The 16,531-nt window shown below is 33.9% G+C and overlaps 1 protein-coding gene and 1 long non-coding RNA gene across 7 annotated transcripts in view; one reads left to right on the top strand and one right to left on the bottom strand.

Annotated features, from left to right (window-relative positions):
• LOC127065727 (uncharacterized) overlaps positions 1 to 16,531 on the top strand; it is a 39,751-nt gene that overhangs the window by 7,221 nt on the left and 15,999 nt on the right. The window contains exon 1 of one of the 2 annotated variants that reach the window (XM_050998503.1): positions 9,216 to 10,837. The exons of the other annotated variant lie outside the window; for it this stretch is intronic. Within the exon in view, the coding sequence (XP_050854460.1) occupies positions 10,807 to 10,837 (31 nt within the window). The 5' untranslated portion in view covers positions 9,216 to 10,806. Of the gene's footprint in view, positions 1 to 9,215; positions 10,838 to 16,531 lie in introns of those variants that run through there. 2 annotated transcript variants of the gene reach the window in all.
• The window catches only part of LOC127065730 (uncharacterized), a 110,570-nt gene that overhangs the window by 86,354 nt on the left and 7,685 nt on the right, over positions 1 to 16,531 (bottom strand). The window lies entirely within an intron of this gene.

The following is a 16,531-nucleotide window of genomic DNA, read 5'->3' as shown; positions in this document are numbered from 1 at the left end:
GTATGTATATACGTGACATTTTATTGAATAAAGAGAGATAGACAGACAGAGAAAGAGAGAGAGAGAGAGAGAGAGACATACATACGCGTATAGATCCGCATACATGGGGACATATAATTGTGATATTCGAATCGCCCAGATGCAAATTAATCGCAGTCTGTCAGAAGTTCTAGAAAGTCTTGTCGTCAAGGTGATTGTTACGAGTTTGGAGCAGGGCCAATATCAACGTCGCTAAACGGCATCGTAGCTGAGGATCAAGCTTTTCCGTCCCCAACGTTTCGAGAATTTCCAAGTGGAATTCAGAATCCAAGTTTAAATTGACCGACCGTGATAATAAGATTATTATTAGAAATTACGCTTGGGTTTTTATTGTTACAACATTACGGACGGAGATTTTGATTTTGAGACTTTTTCTTTTTCCTTCTTGTTTTCTCCGTCTCTCTTTTTTATCTTTATCGAAGCCGATAGCGTTATAAAAAGACGAAAGAACGTTTTAAAAAATTCTAATTTGCCGCGATACGAATGACCCCGACGTTATTAAAACTAAAAGAAATTGGTAATCGACCATACGAATTCGACTTTATCCGTAATAATAGGATTATTATTAGAAAATACATTTGGATTTTTAGTATGTGATGCATGGATAGAAGAGATTTTATTTCTTTTTCTTTTTTTTTTTTTCTCTTTTCTCTTGTGTTCCTTTTTTGCTTTTATTTCTATCGAAGCCGAGAATGTGAGAAAGAGGATAAAAATAATTTTTGGAATTCAAATTTCCCGCCATACAAACGACCCGAATGCTACTATAGTAAAGAAAACCGATCGACTATCGACTCCGGTTTTATCCGTTGAATATTTATCGTTATCTTCTCTTTCTCTCTTTTTTTCTCTCTCTTTCTCTCTCTCTCTCTCTCTCTCTCTCTCTCTCTCTCTCTCTCTCTCTCTCTTTCTCTTTGTCTTTCTCTTTCTCTCTGGCATATCAGCTTACAGCTTTACACGATCATAGTCAGACTACTTTAGTTTTTTCTTTCTTTCCTTCCTTCCTTCCTTCCTTCCTTCCTTCCTTTTTTTTTTCTTTTTTCTTTTTTAACTTCAAGATGTCGGCTATTACCATCCCAACCCTTTATTTTTCAAAGGCACAGATTCTTTTCTTTTCTTTTCTTTTCTTTTCTTTTCTTTCTTCTCTTCTCTTCCTTTTCTTTTTTTATTATTTTTTTTTCTTCTTTTATTCCAGTAGTATTAACAATCAAACTTTAAGATATCTATTTACGTGTACATCAAGTTATACACACACACATGTATATATATAACTATAATGTTGGGACAATATAAAGCAATAATTTATTATTTATACTATATATGTAACTATGTATATAAGTTTATGTACGTAGTACTTCGATATTTCAAGACATTCGATTAATAATAATAATAATAATAATAATAATAATAATAATATATTTTAATATAATGAATAAATTTAGTAAAATATATTAGTACATTTAATATATATAATAAATTGATTTTTAGTAAAATAAACTAATTTTATTTTTACTAACATATATATATATATATATTATAATTAAAAAACTATTCCATTCATATAATCCTACATCATAGTCCTTTGTATGCATACGCGTAACTCGATCAACCCACACACAAACAGAAATGAAGTAAGTGTTACAGAAGTCAAGTAAAAAAAAAAGAGAGAGAGAGAGAGAGAGAGAAAAAAAAGATGAGAAAGAAAGAAAGGCTGATAAAAATGTTCTCATCAAGCTTGCGTTCCGCTCGAAATCCGATATATTCGTAGAACTCAACCAACTAGTAGTATACTACCACACAACTACACCATCATCATCCACCCCGGTTCACCCTGTCATAGGGAAGAAAGCAAGCGTTATAATAGCTACACCCTAGGCAGGCGTGTTCTCGCCAAAATCCACGACCCCTCTTCTCTTGCTTCGAAATCGAAAGGTCATGGCATTCCGTATTCCCTCTTCATTCCGATGGCCTCCCATTGCTCTTTCTCTTCTTTCTCTATCGTCGTTACTATGCTATATATGCGTACACACTAATAATATACGTACGTACGTACGTACGTAAGTATGTATGTATATATTGTATGTATGTATGTATATATGTATGTATGTATGAATGTATGAATGTATGTATGTATGCGGAACCTTCCCAGGGTCGCGTGAAAAATAATCCAATTAGCGACAATTGACATGACGCGATCGTGGAAGAGAATCGTGCGATTCTTTCGCACTTCCGTGATACGTATTATATTATATATATATATATATATATATATATATATATATATGTGTGTAATATATATTCTCATTTTATTTTATCAACAAGAGATAAAAAAGTAGGAAAGTAGAAAATGATTTTTGTCATTAGCATTACTTCGTTTCGAATGTCGTTTTAGAATGAAATAACAAAAATACAAAATGTATATATATATATATACATAAAAAGAACACGATTTTGATACGATTTAAAGAATATTGTTCTTGACAATCTCGAATATTAAAAAATGGATCGGTTGGCACATTTCCATCAGGTAAGCCTGATATAACCGATTCCTCTCTCTTTAGTTGCTATTTTCTTTTCTTCTCTTTTCTTTTTTTTTTTTTTGTTACATTTAATATCCCAAGAATGAAAGAAATAGCAAGCAGAATAAAAGAGATAGTAGCAGTAATAATAGTAGTGATAGTAATAGTCGTAATAGTAGTAGTAATAGTAAGTAACAACAGCGAAGAGACGCGATATAAACGCGCATGCGCGTAAGATAAAAAAAAAGATAAAGAAAATCTGTAACGAGTCGCACGAAGAGAAGTACTGAGACTTATTTTTAGCGGGTATTTTAAAACGCTAACGCGTTAGGCGCGCCGACAAAAAAAATTCGTTCGTCGCGAGACTCGACGGATAAAACTTTTACGACAATAATCGCGACAAATAAACATCTACCTTCTTATACTTTATCTTATCTTCATTCATATATACTTGTATATATGCATATATATGTATATAGATATATATAACTGTATATGCATTTATATATATATATATATATATATATATATATACACACAGCACATACAAAATGTACCATTTAATACTTGTTTACGTCTCAAGCGTAAATTCGCTCTACGAAAATAATTCGTAAACATAGTTTTTATAAATTTAGACATACTAAACAAAATTATATATATATATATATATATATATAATGAAAATTTATTATATTAATTTGACACACATACATTTATCAATATGTACATTTTTCTGTGCCACAAATTAAAACAAAATTAATTCTAATAATAATAATAATAATAATAATAATAATAATAATAATAATAATAATAGTAGTAGTAGTAGTAGTAATAATAGTTAGAATATGCAAAATAATTCGAAAATAAAAAATCGATAAGGCGAAAATAACGACAGAAAATAACACGTTTAGAAATAATATGGTATACCCCTATCCCCTTCCAACCCCCATCTTATATATACATACATATGTATATCGTTGTTAGAGATGCGTTTGCATTCTAATCGAATTTATGATTACACTTTGAGAGAAACTGTTGGTTATGCTCGCGAAGCCGCTTCTCCTATATCCGAGGCGTTTTAATCCACGAAGATTGTCTTTATCGTTCGGCTCTATCGACGACATTATATTCCGTCGTGCGCCGTACAGTTCACTTATACGCCCTGGCTACTCTCCACGCATTACCATATTTTGCATACGCCAACATTTTATACGCACTCGTTTGCTCTCTTTCTCTCTCTCTCTTTCTCTCTCTCGCAAGCTTGCCTGTTTTGTACTCGGTATTTTCATGGTTCTCGCTTACGACGATCTCTACCTTTCAAGACACTCATTTCTTCTTACTTACTTGCTTGTATTTGAAAAAAAAAAATGGCGTTACGTTTCTCATCGAATGAAATTATGTAATTTTTCTCTCTTTCTCTTTTTCTTTCTTTTTATATATATATATATTTTTTTTTTCTTTCTCGATATTAAAACTCATATCAAATTTCGTCGAGTTAAATTGTATAAAATAAAAAAAAAAAAAAAATGTTACGGACATTTTGTGTGAGAAAAAACCATGATCGTTTTTGTATTTGAAAATATAAAAGAAACAATTACATCTGCTCGATGATAATTTTCTAATATTCATAAGAGAATAAGTCTACCAGACTTGTCCGATATTTTTATTGTACGAAATAAAATTATGATCAATTGTCTTTGCGTTCTAAAATTTATTGAACTATGTATCTATTTTATAATGGATAGACATAACTTTCTTTTAATTTTATTAACAAATAAAAAATATATATATATATATATGTATACATATATGCTCAATCAATTTTTATTCTTTACGATTAAAAAATATACCCAAATCTTTTTTTTATTTTCATTAAGAAAAAAGAAATAAAAGAAAAAGAAAATACGAAAAACACGTTCAGTACATAGGGGATGAAGGATAAAGGGTGAAAAATGAAAGGAGGGTAGAGTACATCGTCTGTTACACTAATTTTTAAAAGAATCTGTTCGTTATACACGGATTGAAAAAGGATTATAATTATTGAGATTGAACCTTGTAGCAAATATTTTCGTCTTGATCAACCGAAATTATAGGAGTAGTTAGGTTATATGTGTGTATATATCTATCCATGAGCGCTCGGGTGCATCGATCCAGCCCTTATTCCTCCTCTTGCACAAAATATATATATATATACATATACACATATACACACACGTACAGAGATATGTTCCCGACGTGTTCCCAACTTCGTTAGGCTCGCACGTGCGCGTATTTAACTCAGGACGCGTTCGGGGCCCGCCTTCTTTCGAAAGCTATTAGCGAGTACACGCGCTTCTTATTCTCTCTTACAAACGTTGTAAACGAAAGTACATACGTATTACGAATCGTCAAACCACATAAATAACTCCTTTGATTAATTGTAACAATTTTTTTTCTTTTTCTATTTTTTTCCTCTATCTTCCCCCTTACTACGTTACTCCATTAAATATTTCGATATAAAATTTGTAGATATTTTTTTTTTTTTTTCAAAGAAGAGATAATTGATAACTAATAATGCTTTCAAAAAATAAAAATAATAATAATAATAATAAATAAATAAATAAATAAATACATACATACATACATAAATAAACTAGAAAACAAAATAAAATAATACAACTGCAAATATAAATAATACCAAATTAATAATTTAATACCGTATCAAGATTAATTAGTATAACGAAATGTCAAGCATAAAATCACAGATTTAAAGAAAATTAATTCCAACCTCGTTGATCTATTTTCTCCAAAATCCACAGAAACTCTCACACATATTATTATACGTGCATAGTTAATAATTCACACGTATACACACACCTACGTGTTCGTACATACGTGCACACATATACTCGCGCGACCTATGCATTAATCGTAAACATCGGGTAACGCAAATACACATGCACAAACCCTGGGGCACATAAATACGTACGAAATATAGGCAGATATTCGTTATTATCGGTATTCAGGTGCAGGCAAGCGGCAAGCACGCGTTACGCGATATTAATGCAGAAGCCCTGTAAGTGATAAAAGCCATATAGAAATACAAGCTTTACTCGCTCCCATATGTACACGTTCCAACCCCTCTACCCCTTTTTTTTTCTTTCTTTTTTTCTCTTTTCTTTTTTTTACCACGAGGAGAAAGAAAAAGAAAAAGACAAAAACGAAGAAGAAGAAAGATATACGTATACAAACGTATACACACGAACGAAAAGACGACAACTACCAGTTTGTCCTTCTCCTCTTTTATCTCTCCTATTTTATTTATTTATTTATTTCTTATTTTTATTATTTTTAAAAAATTTTATTTCACAAGGAATCGTAGCAACGAGCGAAATTCTCAGAGAACAAATTCGAAAGAAAGAGGGGAAAAAATATTTTAACTAAACTATCTCAAAGCTCGGCTCACTTTCACTGTTTAGGCACAGAATAACTACGTTCCTGAATCTGTTAGATAAAAAGGAAGAGGGAAAGCTTCGCGTTTGTTCGCTAGAGTGCGCCTTAGGTGTTTGTACGTATCAGCGAGCGAGTGAGTGAGCGAGTACGAGCAAGCGAATGAGAGAAAGAAAGAGAGAGACAGAGAAAGGACTATTTAACACAGGGACGAAGACCCAGAGCTTTCAGTGAAGCGCCATCGCGCTCTTCTGAGAGTCGCTGTGGTGTTGCTTACCATAAACGCATCGCTATCTTTTCTCTCTCTCTCTTTCTCTCGCTCTCTCTCTCTCTCTCTCTCTCTCTCTCTCTCTCTCTTTCTATGCCACTCCAGCAAGCTCGAAGAAGGGTGTTCTCTAACTCTCGTAAATTTAGCGCACTGATCTCATTCCACGGTGAATCCACTGACGAAAATAGCGCCCGGCACTAACAGCAAGGCGATGGAAGAGAAGCCACGCGTTTTATAAAGACGTCCATGCGTACGTTTACCCCGAAGGAGATCAGAGAGAGAGAAAGAGAGAGAGAGAGAGAGAGAGAGAGAGAGAGAGAGAGAGAGATACATGTTCCGTCTTCCTTTAGTGGACAGAGCGATTAAAAGAGACGAATTCTTTCGGAGAGAAAGAGAAAGTACATTACGTTCTCTTACTTTTTCTTTCTCTGTCACTGACCTTTCTCAAACCACACGATTGAAAATTATTTTCTTCCTATTTATTCTATCGCACCGAATAGACAGATAGATGATATTTGATAATATTTTATTCCGACATTTTTCTATCGATTAATTATAATATTCGATAATTTCTTATTATTATAACATCGGGAAATATTTAAAATTCCAAATGAATACCAACGAACAAATTGTACTATAAATCTCTCTCTCTTCCTCTCTCCTTTGAATTTTTCTTATCTAAATTTCACCATCGTAACGTTATAAATTTTTCCATCGCGAATCTAACGTCGAGTGAAATTATTAGAATTATTAATTAATACGGTGCTAAACGTGACTTTTTATTAAATCCTTCCTAATTTTTGTTATCTAAATTGCGTCGTCATAAATTTTTCCGTATCGAATGTTACGTCGTGAAATATTACAATTCTGAATGGGAATTACGAAAGAAATTATATATTAAATCTTTCAAATTCTTCTCTTTTTTTTCCTTCTTCTTCTTCTTCTTTTTTTTTAACGACCTTCTAATTATCTTTCTCGATAAATAAAAATTAATAGTCGTCTGAATGGTTCCCCTTGATAAAATTAAATCGAACAACAAAGTCTCTCGCGAACATGTTTCATTCTGAATGTTTGTGTGCGTAAATAAATGCAGATCCTCGTATAAATGGTGCTGACGATCGTAGTCTCCAAGAAAGACAAAGACAAAGACAAAGACAAAGAGGGAAAAAGATCGACACGTATACGTTCTATATGCGAGTCATATCTTTTAAACGATAAGAGAAACTAAACAGACTGCCATGTAATATATACGTATACATATATATATATATATATACATATATACATACGTATGTTTGTGTATATTGTACTCCTGTTTTTCGTTTCGATGATATTATAGAACGATGCCTCGAAGAAAGTTCCTAGATTAGCCTAAAGTCCCTGTAAAGGGTAAACTTGTAAAAATCAATTACTATCCTTCGAAAATTAAATCCGCGAGCAAAGCTTGTAATCGTACGATTTAAAAACATTAATTAGCTTTAAAACCAGCGATTAAATTTGTTTAAGATCAACCAAGAGACTTTTCGATACGTTTAACAATTTTTTTGGACATATATCCTCTATCTACTTATTTTATTTTTTTAAATTCCTAATTATATTATATTATTCTATTATATATATTTATATATATAATTATATTATATTGTTATTTATTCTTACGTATTTTTCTTACACAGTTTTTCTTTTTTTTTCCCCCTAAAAAATATTGACGTATGTTTCATATATACTACGTCAGACCACTCTCTATCCCTATCTCTCTCTCACTCTCTCTCTCTCTCTCTCTCTCTCTCTCCCTCTCTCTCTCGACGATAATTATTGACGCTTGCGTTACGTCACACTTATATACGTGACGGACAAATTCTTCTCTCGAAGGAGGAAACCAACGCTTAGAATTAACGTCATTAGCTTTTTAAGATATTCATACCTCATTTTCCTTAACAATTCATCGTTTGCTTTATTATTCTTTTTTCTTTCACCCTCCTATCCCTCTACCTCTTCCCCATTTGCTCAGCCGACCTTCTTATCGATACGTCCTCGATATGTTTGTTAAAAATTGTGCATCAAGAATCATCGTGAAGCATAAATTTTCAATGACATTCGAAATATTTTATAAATACATCGAACGTACCGGAGAATCATCGCAATATATGCATATATGAAATTTAGATGATCGAAAAAGAAAGAGAAAGAAAGAAAGGAAGGAACTAAGTAAAATATTTCTTGTTTTTTTTTTCTTTTTCTTTTTTTTCTGATAACTTAAAAATCTTAAAAGCCATCGTGAAAAAAATTTTTACAAACGTATACGTACATATGTATGAATGTATATTATATGTATATCGAAGTAAAATATTTTCCCCTTTTTTCCTCTCTCTCTCTCTTTTTTAACAACTTGGAATTCTTGAAAGCAATCAAATTTTTAAAACACCTTGTATATATATATGTATATTTTATATATGTGTATATATATATATATATATATATATATATATACGTAAGTACATCGAAGATTCTTCACGAAATGGTTTACGCATTCTTCATACTCGGAAAAGACGACGTCGAATCGACCTCGGATGCCGAACAAAGGCGCCGAGCAAGCCTTACTAGTACTTCGCGTAAAACGATCCATGCTAGATCGAAAGTAGTCGTATATATATGTATGTATGTATGTATATATGTATATATGTATGATGTATGTATCTATGTATATATGTATGATGTATGTATATATGTATATATGTATGATGTATGTATATATGTATATATGTATGATGTATGTACGTATGTATATATGTATACGTACGTACAAAATACAAGTACACATATATACATATATAGAAACATACTCGTTACTCGTGGAACCATCGATATCACGATATATAATATAACCCGTTAGATTTCTCTTCTTATTTATGTTTATTTTGGTCTGTTTTATTTTATTTTATTTTTTTTTTTTATTTTTTTTTCTAACGAGGAATTCACTCCAGTTAAAACTAATTAAATATAAATTAGAAAAATATAAACGAAAGATAAAGGGAATTATTATTTTGCGTCGTTCATCGACGACGATACTAACCCGAACGAACTTTGAACTAAGACGGAAAGATAAGAGTTTTCCATATTTCTTCTCGATATAAAACGCATATTATTTCTCTCGGATTATTCGGAGCGAACGGAATTAGAAAAGAAGAGATTGCGAAAAAATATATATATATATATACGATCAAGTCCTAGATCAATAATATCAGTGTAATACATCAGTGGAATAGCTATCGCGTTACGTATTAACGACCATTAAAGTGATTAGAAATATATATGGTATGGGACATATAACACTTATTTATTAAGACGAATGAGTGAATAAACAAACTATAAAAAAAAAAGAGAGAGAGAGAAAGAAAAGAAGAAAAGAGAAAAAGAAGGAAGTCATCGAATAGCATAAAGAAAATTATAAGAGTATAAATTACGCTTGTAACAATATAATCTGCTACGTGAGAAATCATTAATATTATATTTCTCTCATTTAGAAATCAATTTTAGATATTCCAAATCGAATCGATCAAATAAGATATTAATAATCTTCATACATGTAGCCATTTCGTAACCTATATTAAAAAAAAAAAAGAAAAAAAAGAAAAGAGAAAAGAAAAAAAGAACGGATGAAAAATCGGTCCAGTTCGATCGCAACCAAGTGAGTGGACGTATATATATATACATGTATGAAGGTATGAGAGAGAGAGAGAGAGAGAGAGAAAGAGAGAGAGAGAGTTAGTAGATCGTTCTGTAACAAGCTGGTGGAGAGAAGGTGTGACGTCAGGCGTCGTCTAGCTACATCGTCGACGCCACAGGCACGTCCCGGACTCGCGTTCTCTCGCGACGTCGACGTCGACGTCGAGTCAAACCTCACTTCTCTCTCTCTCTCTCTCTCTCTGCCTCTGTCTGTCTGTTTGTCTGTCCGTCTCCCTCTCTCTAACGTTCTCGTCGTCCTGTCGGTCTCTCGCATCGTCGTCATCGCATTCTACTCATGCCACTTGCCCCCTCTAAACCCCTCTCTCCTCTTTCCAGCCAATCCGCGACTATACTAACGAACTATCTCGCGTGTCGGAGGCGCTAGTGTGCGTAGTAGTAGTAGTAGTAGTAGAATAGTAGTAGTAGTGGTGACGGTGGTGGCGGCGGCAATGGCAACGGCAACAGCAGCGGCGGTGAACACGCACACACAGAAACGCGCACGCGTGCCATGAAACCTTGTGTAGTAGTGCTGCTGCTGCCGCTGCTGCTGCTGTTGCTGCTGTTGGCGCGTAGTATCATCGGACCGACAGCGGCTAAGCACTTCGGCTGCCGAGTATCGGCGACGCGAGCCGATCGCTCCCCCCACTACCTTCTCACCTCTCTCTCTTTCTCTCTCTCACTCACTCACTCATTCTCCCTCCCTCCTTCCCTCTACTTCTCTCTCTCTCTCTCTCCACTCTTCTTCGGCTCGCATCGACGAGACGCCGTTGGTCTGGCGGGGGCATAACATCTGCTCTTAGCGTGATTGCCGTGTATTGATGTAGCTTTATGGCAAACGCGGCAGCCTTTGCCCAACAAAGTAAGCGGATGATCGTTCGATGTTCTTTTTCTTGCTTTCTTGCTTGCTTGCTTGCTTGCTTTCTTTCTTTCTTTCTGTCTTTCTTTTTTTGTTTTTCTATATCTCTCTCTTTCTCTTTTTCACTTCTTTTCTTCGAGTTAAAAAATTCGAATAAGAGTTGTCAAAGAAATCTGCATCTGGGTTGCGTCTTATGAACCTACTTTAGATATGCAGAAGATAATAGATGCTTCAACCTTATTTCCAAATTGAGGTTAATACGCGCGCGCGCGCGTATGCGTGTGTGTATGTGTCAATATGGATTTCGACTTTTTCTAGAATCGATCTGTTTAACACGTTTTGCCAATATATAAACGTTAGAAATATCGTATCGATAAGATTACTGTAGAAACTTGCAATGTTTCATCTTTAAATAGAAAAATCTCTTATGTTACTTATTGATACTGATTTTAATATTTCTTATATAAATACGAGATGTTTGATTGGATTATCGTGTAGATAATCAATGATAGAAATTTAGATAAGATAAAAATTTACGTTAGATAGCCAACAATTAACTCTGGTAAAAGAAAAAAAAAGAGGTGGTGTAGTAGCAACGGTAGTAGTATAGTGTAGTAATATAGTAATAGTAACAGTAGTAGTAGTATGTGAAATCAGTGATTCGGAGAAAGTGAAGGGCGACGTTCCTTTCACGCGAGCCTCTCCTGTCTTGGTGTTATTGAACTCTTTCCGTTACGCTATTAATTTCACGAATGTATATATATATATATATATATACACACACATACACACACACACATGCACATAATGAAATACCAAATTCAAAACTAAAAAAAGAAGTAATACTTAATTTTTCGTTACCGTTTCATTTTCTAACCTGTTGCATTATTTTTTTAATATTGAAACGTTCGTGCAATCAAAAGAGATAGAGAGAAGAGTCGGTAGAACAGGAGGAGGTGGAGGAAAAACCGTACAGAGAGGGTAGCTTCGGTGAATATATTATTTCTACGAATCGATCGAGAGTTCACAAGAGTGAGAAAAAATAAGTGTTAACCGTTATCGCTTAACGACGGCGTAACCGACTCGATTTACGTAGATAACCATCCGGAGTTGCAGTTCCTTTGTTCGGTAAAGTTCGGACTCGGCGATCGGGAATCGTCGTGACCTCGTGACCGCTAGAACGTGTGAGAGAGAGAGAGAGAGAGAGAGAGAGAGAGAGAGAGAGAGAGAGAGAGAGAGAGAGAGATGCGACTTCTCGTAGCGACCACAGGCGGCGACTTCACGAATTATATATACATACATGTATATATTTATACTTGTTTATATATACATATATACACGTATACATACACACCCATATACGTTCATTGCTTCCGATTGATAGCGCTTATCGTCGCGTTTGTACCCCTCGATGATGCTCCCCGAAGCAAATGCAAGCCAAAGAAAAGATCAATTCTATCTATCGATCGACCGTTCCTCTTTTTCTTTCTTTCTTTTTTTCTTTCTTTCCTTTTTCTTTTTTTTTATTCTATGTAATAGTAAACGTGTTGTGTCGTCGTCTTCGTCGTCTTCGTCGTCTTCGTCGTCTTCGTCTTTGTCGTCGTTGTGTTGTATCGTCGGCGCCGTTCTCGTATCTCAATCGCACATCGTACGTCGTAGTCGTCTTCGTTGTCGTATCTACAAGAAGCTCGCGCAAGAATAGAATATCATTTGGCACGGATGGTGGCAACGGAGAGAACGACGATCCGCGCCGCGCGCTCAGCGAAATTTTGTAATTCTAATCTCTGTTGAACGATCTTTTTTTTTTTATTTTTGTTCTCTTTTCTTTTTTATTTTTTTCTCACCCTCTATATAAAACGCCTGTACTACCTCTTTCAATCGAACATATCTCAATTCATTCGTTCGCTTTCATAATTATCGTGTAATTGATCGACGTCGATATTAACATCGTGAAAATGATCGAATCGAATCGACTGATCTTTTTTTCCACTTCTAATTTCTGATCATAACTATTTTTAATTCGATAATTACGTTCGCTCTTTTATCGATCGCGATTATATTATAAATATTGTCATTCACTTGTATGTTGAACTTTGTTCTGTTTTTTCTTCTTCTTTTTTTTTTTGTTCTTTCATTTTCGAAAATTCAGAGAAACGATTAGACTCGTACTCGCAAAGACAAATTGAACTTCGATAAGAATAAAGGACAATTATCTGCTTTAAAACTTTCTCATCTTGTTCGTGACAAAATCTATTGCGTCGTTACACGATTTGTTTTTTGAGGTTAAGTCGTTGTCGTTGATTATCGCCTACGAAGATTAATTCGATTGTCATATCGACATCGTCGAGATTATCAACTTGAACGGACTTTGTTTAAAAAAAGAGAGAAAGAAAAAAAAAGGTATAAAATATATTATTTTGTAAATGTAATAATATATTAACGAACCGAAGCAACTCTCTCTCTCTCTCTCTCTCTCTCTCTCTCTCTCTCTCTCTCTCTCTCTCTCTCTCTTCTCTCTCTCTTTCTTTGTCTCTCTCTTTCTCTTTCTGTCGAAGTTAGCGTAACTCACATTCGTTTCGACGCTTCTTGTTCACGAAACGTCGGAGGCACATTGTACCGAACTTCTTGATGCAATTTAACAGGAAAGTGGAGCCCCTGGTAGCAAGCTAATTAAACGTAACCAAGAGACTTACTTGCATGGAAAATTATGGGAAAATAATGCGCACGTTAATTTCCGACTACGACGACAATGACAAAACGACTAGGACGACGATAGAGAAGATAGTAAATTTCACAAAGTTGAAATTTTCAAAGGTCTTCCTACGTAATTCAAACACAAATTTTCTTCATTTTCGATGCGATCGTTTCTTTTCTTTTTTCTTTTCCTTCCTTTATAAATGAATGAATTTTCTTCGAACGAACGAATTCGATCTCGAATATCATCCTTGAATAACACTATTATACATTTTCTACATGTTACATGTATATATATATATATATATATATATATATATATATGTAATAATAATAACAATTATTATTATTATTATCATTATTATCGAGAAACTTCGATTAATCGGATCGAAAAACGAGAGCTCAATTTTTCTTTCTCATAGGGACACTACGAGAGGAACACACACATACATATACACATATACACATATACATTTACACACCGTTATTCCGGTCTGTTCTACTAAATACGAGAGCTATTCTTTTTTTTGTTTTTCTTTTCGGTTTTTTTTTATTTTTTATTTTCTTCATTTTTCTTTTTCTTTTTTTTCAAAGTCTTCGCTCATTGCGGCTGCGGGAGAAAGTCGTTCGAATGGTCACGGCCTATTTAACGATGGCTCCGTACAACCTCGACGGTCGTCGCGCGTACGCTCTCTCTACTACATAAATCGCGGTAATAAAGTACTATCCGACCATGGCACTTCTCTTTTTCCCTCGCCAATTTCTCGACGTCTCTCTTTTTCTCTCTTTTTCTCTCTTTTTCTCTCTTTTTCTCTCTTTTTCTCTTATTACTTTCGTAATAACATTCGAATAAACATCCAACTATTATTATAATAACGAATTAAGTTTGATCCTGAAAATTGGATCTTCGTGAAAATTAAAATTATATACGCATATATTGGAAAAAAAAGTAATAAATAAATAAATAAATAAATAAATAAATAAATAAATATAAAAATAAGAATTGACTGAATTACAAATGAGCACACAAAAAAAAGGAAAAGGAAAGGAGAGAGATTTTTTTTTAATCGCATCTTCCATTATATATATATATAAATTTGATTAAATGAAAAAATGATGAAAACAAAAAAAGAATGTCTCGAATCATGCGCTATTCTGCTTAGGAAAAAGGAATTAATTGCAAATTAGAATTGTTCTTAAAAGATTTATATATAAAAAAAAAGAAAGAAAGAAAGAAAGAAGGAAAGAAAGAAAAAGAAAAAAGAAATTAGTCATCCGGAGAAAAAAAATGGAAAAGTCGTAACACGAGTAGTGCGAAACGGTACCGCGTCCTACATATGCGAATCTATTTCTCTTTCCTTCTCCTACCATCTCGATTCTACTATATACATTGATATTGGTATTATCGCACTTCCGAGAGAACATGATTTTCCTACTAAAACATACGTACATAGATATCTATGTATATATATATATCCATCTTATCGACTGAAACTAGAAGCATCATCGAAAGTACATAAGTAGTAGACATGCAAATGATCAGAGTATATGCATATATACATATAAATATCTACGTAGCGATCAACGCGATAAATAAACAAATTTTCGAAAAAAAGTTTAAATAAATAGAATCTAAAAGAAGAGAAAAGAAAAAAAAATAAAGAATAATAACGATGAAGATAATACGTCGTAAGAGGGGGAAAAAAAAAAGAAAGAAAAAAAAATGATTAGTAAGATAAATTAATTGATGAATTAATAATACAAAGGATATACGCTTACATACGCATATACGTATACATATATTACATACGAGCATGAATTGCTCGCATAGAAAGCACGCGTGCATCCGGATAATTCTTTAGAGACATGTAAGTAGTCGTCACGTTACCGCACGTATATACAACACTACGTACGTACCTGTCGTGTGAGGAAGGTGAAAGAAAGGAGTAGGGAGTAGGGAGTAGGTAATAAAGTGGGGAGGGATAGCGGCGGCGAGGAGAGGGGATGAGCACAGAAGGCAGTGCACGCATGTGCCAAACGCGAACGTAGTACGCGCTGCTGTTCTCCTCTTCGTGACGTCACTCGACGCTCGACAATATTTGCGTCGGCATCGTCGTACCCCCTCCCCCTACTCCGACCCTTCCCCTACTCCTCCACGCCACTCATTCTCTCTCTCTCTCTTTCCTATTTCTCTACTCCCCACCATTTCGCTATTCGACGTACTCCTGTGTTGCTTATAGAGACACATATAAAGTGCATATATATATATATGTGTGTGATATGTAGATACATGACATACACGCGTATTAGCACGCAATACACATATATACACACACACAGACGTACAACTAGGAAAGATTACTCGTGACGCGTGCGCCATCGTTTAAGTACCTTAATGTGACAAGCTTTTGATAACTCGTCACGTTATGTTTGCATGAAACAAAAACGATCTGTCCACGAAATCGGCAGCACGACAGTGTTAACCTAACCGTAACTTAATCGTAACGTAACGCTACATAACGTAACGTAACGTAACGTAACGTAACGTAACGTAACTTAACGTACGAACGTACGTAACTTAACGTAACGTATGTAACGTATGAAGGTACATATCATACATATATACATATGTATCTATGATATTCGTAATGACGCCTTACGTATCTATTCGACCAATCAGAAATCGCGTTTATAAAGAGAACCAATTAAATTTGAGAATAATTGCTGGTTATTAAGAATGCATATTTTTATCTTCGGGCGCCATTATTTAAAATCGATCGATAATCTTCTCGACGATTATCGACTTTTTCTTTTTTTTTTCTTTTACTATTATTTAAGAATAATAAAAAATAAATTGCACGTATGTGTATGTATTTATGGTATAATTAAAATAACAATCGAGATGTTGTGTATATATATATATATATATATATATATATATCTGCAAATATAAATGAGATTTATGGAGATAAGAATTTTTATTTTAGACTGATAAGATCGGCT

The sequence above is a fragment of the Vespula vulgaris genome, chromosome 8, assembly GCF_905475345.1.
Source record: "Vespula vulgaris chromosome 8, iyVesVulg1.1, whole genome shotgun sequence".
In the NCBI taxonomy this organism is placed as follows: domain Eukaryota; kingdom Metazoa; phylum Arthropoda; class Insecta; order Hymenoptera; family Vespidae; genus Vespula; species Vespula vulgaris.
Note: the sequence above shows the minus strand (reverse complement) of the source record. Positions and strands in the feature narration are given on the sequence as shown.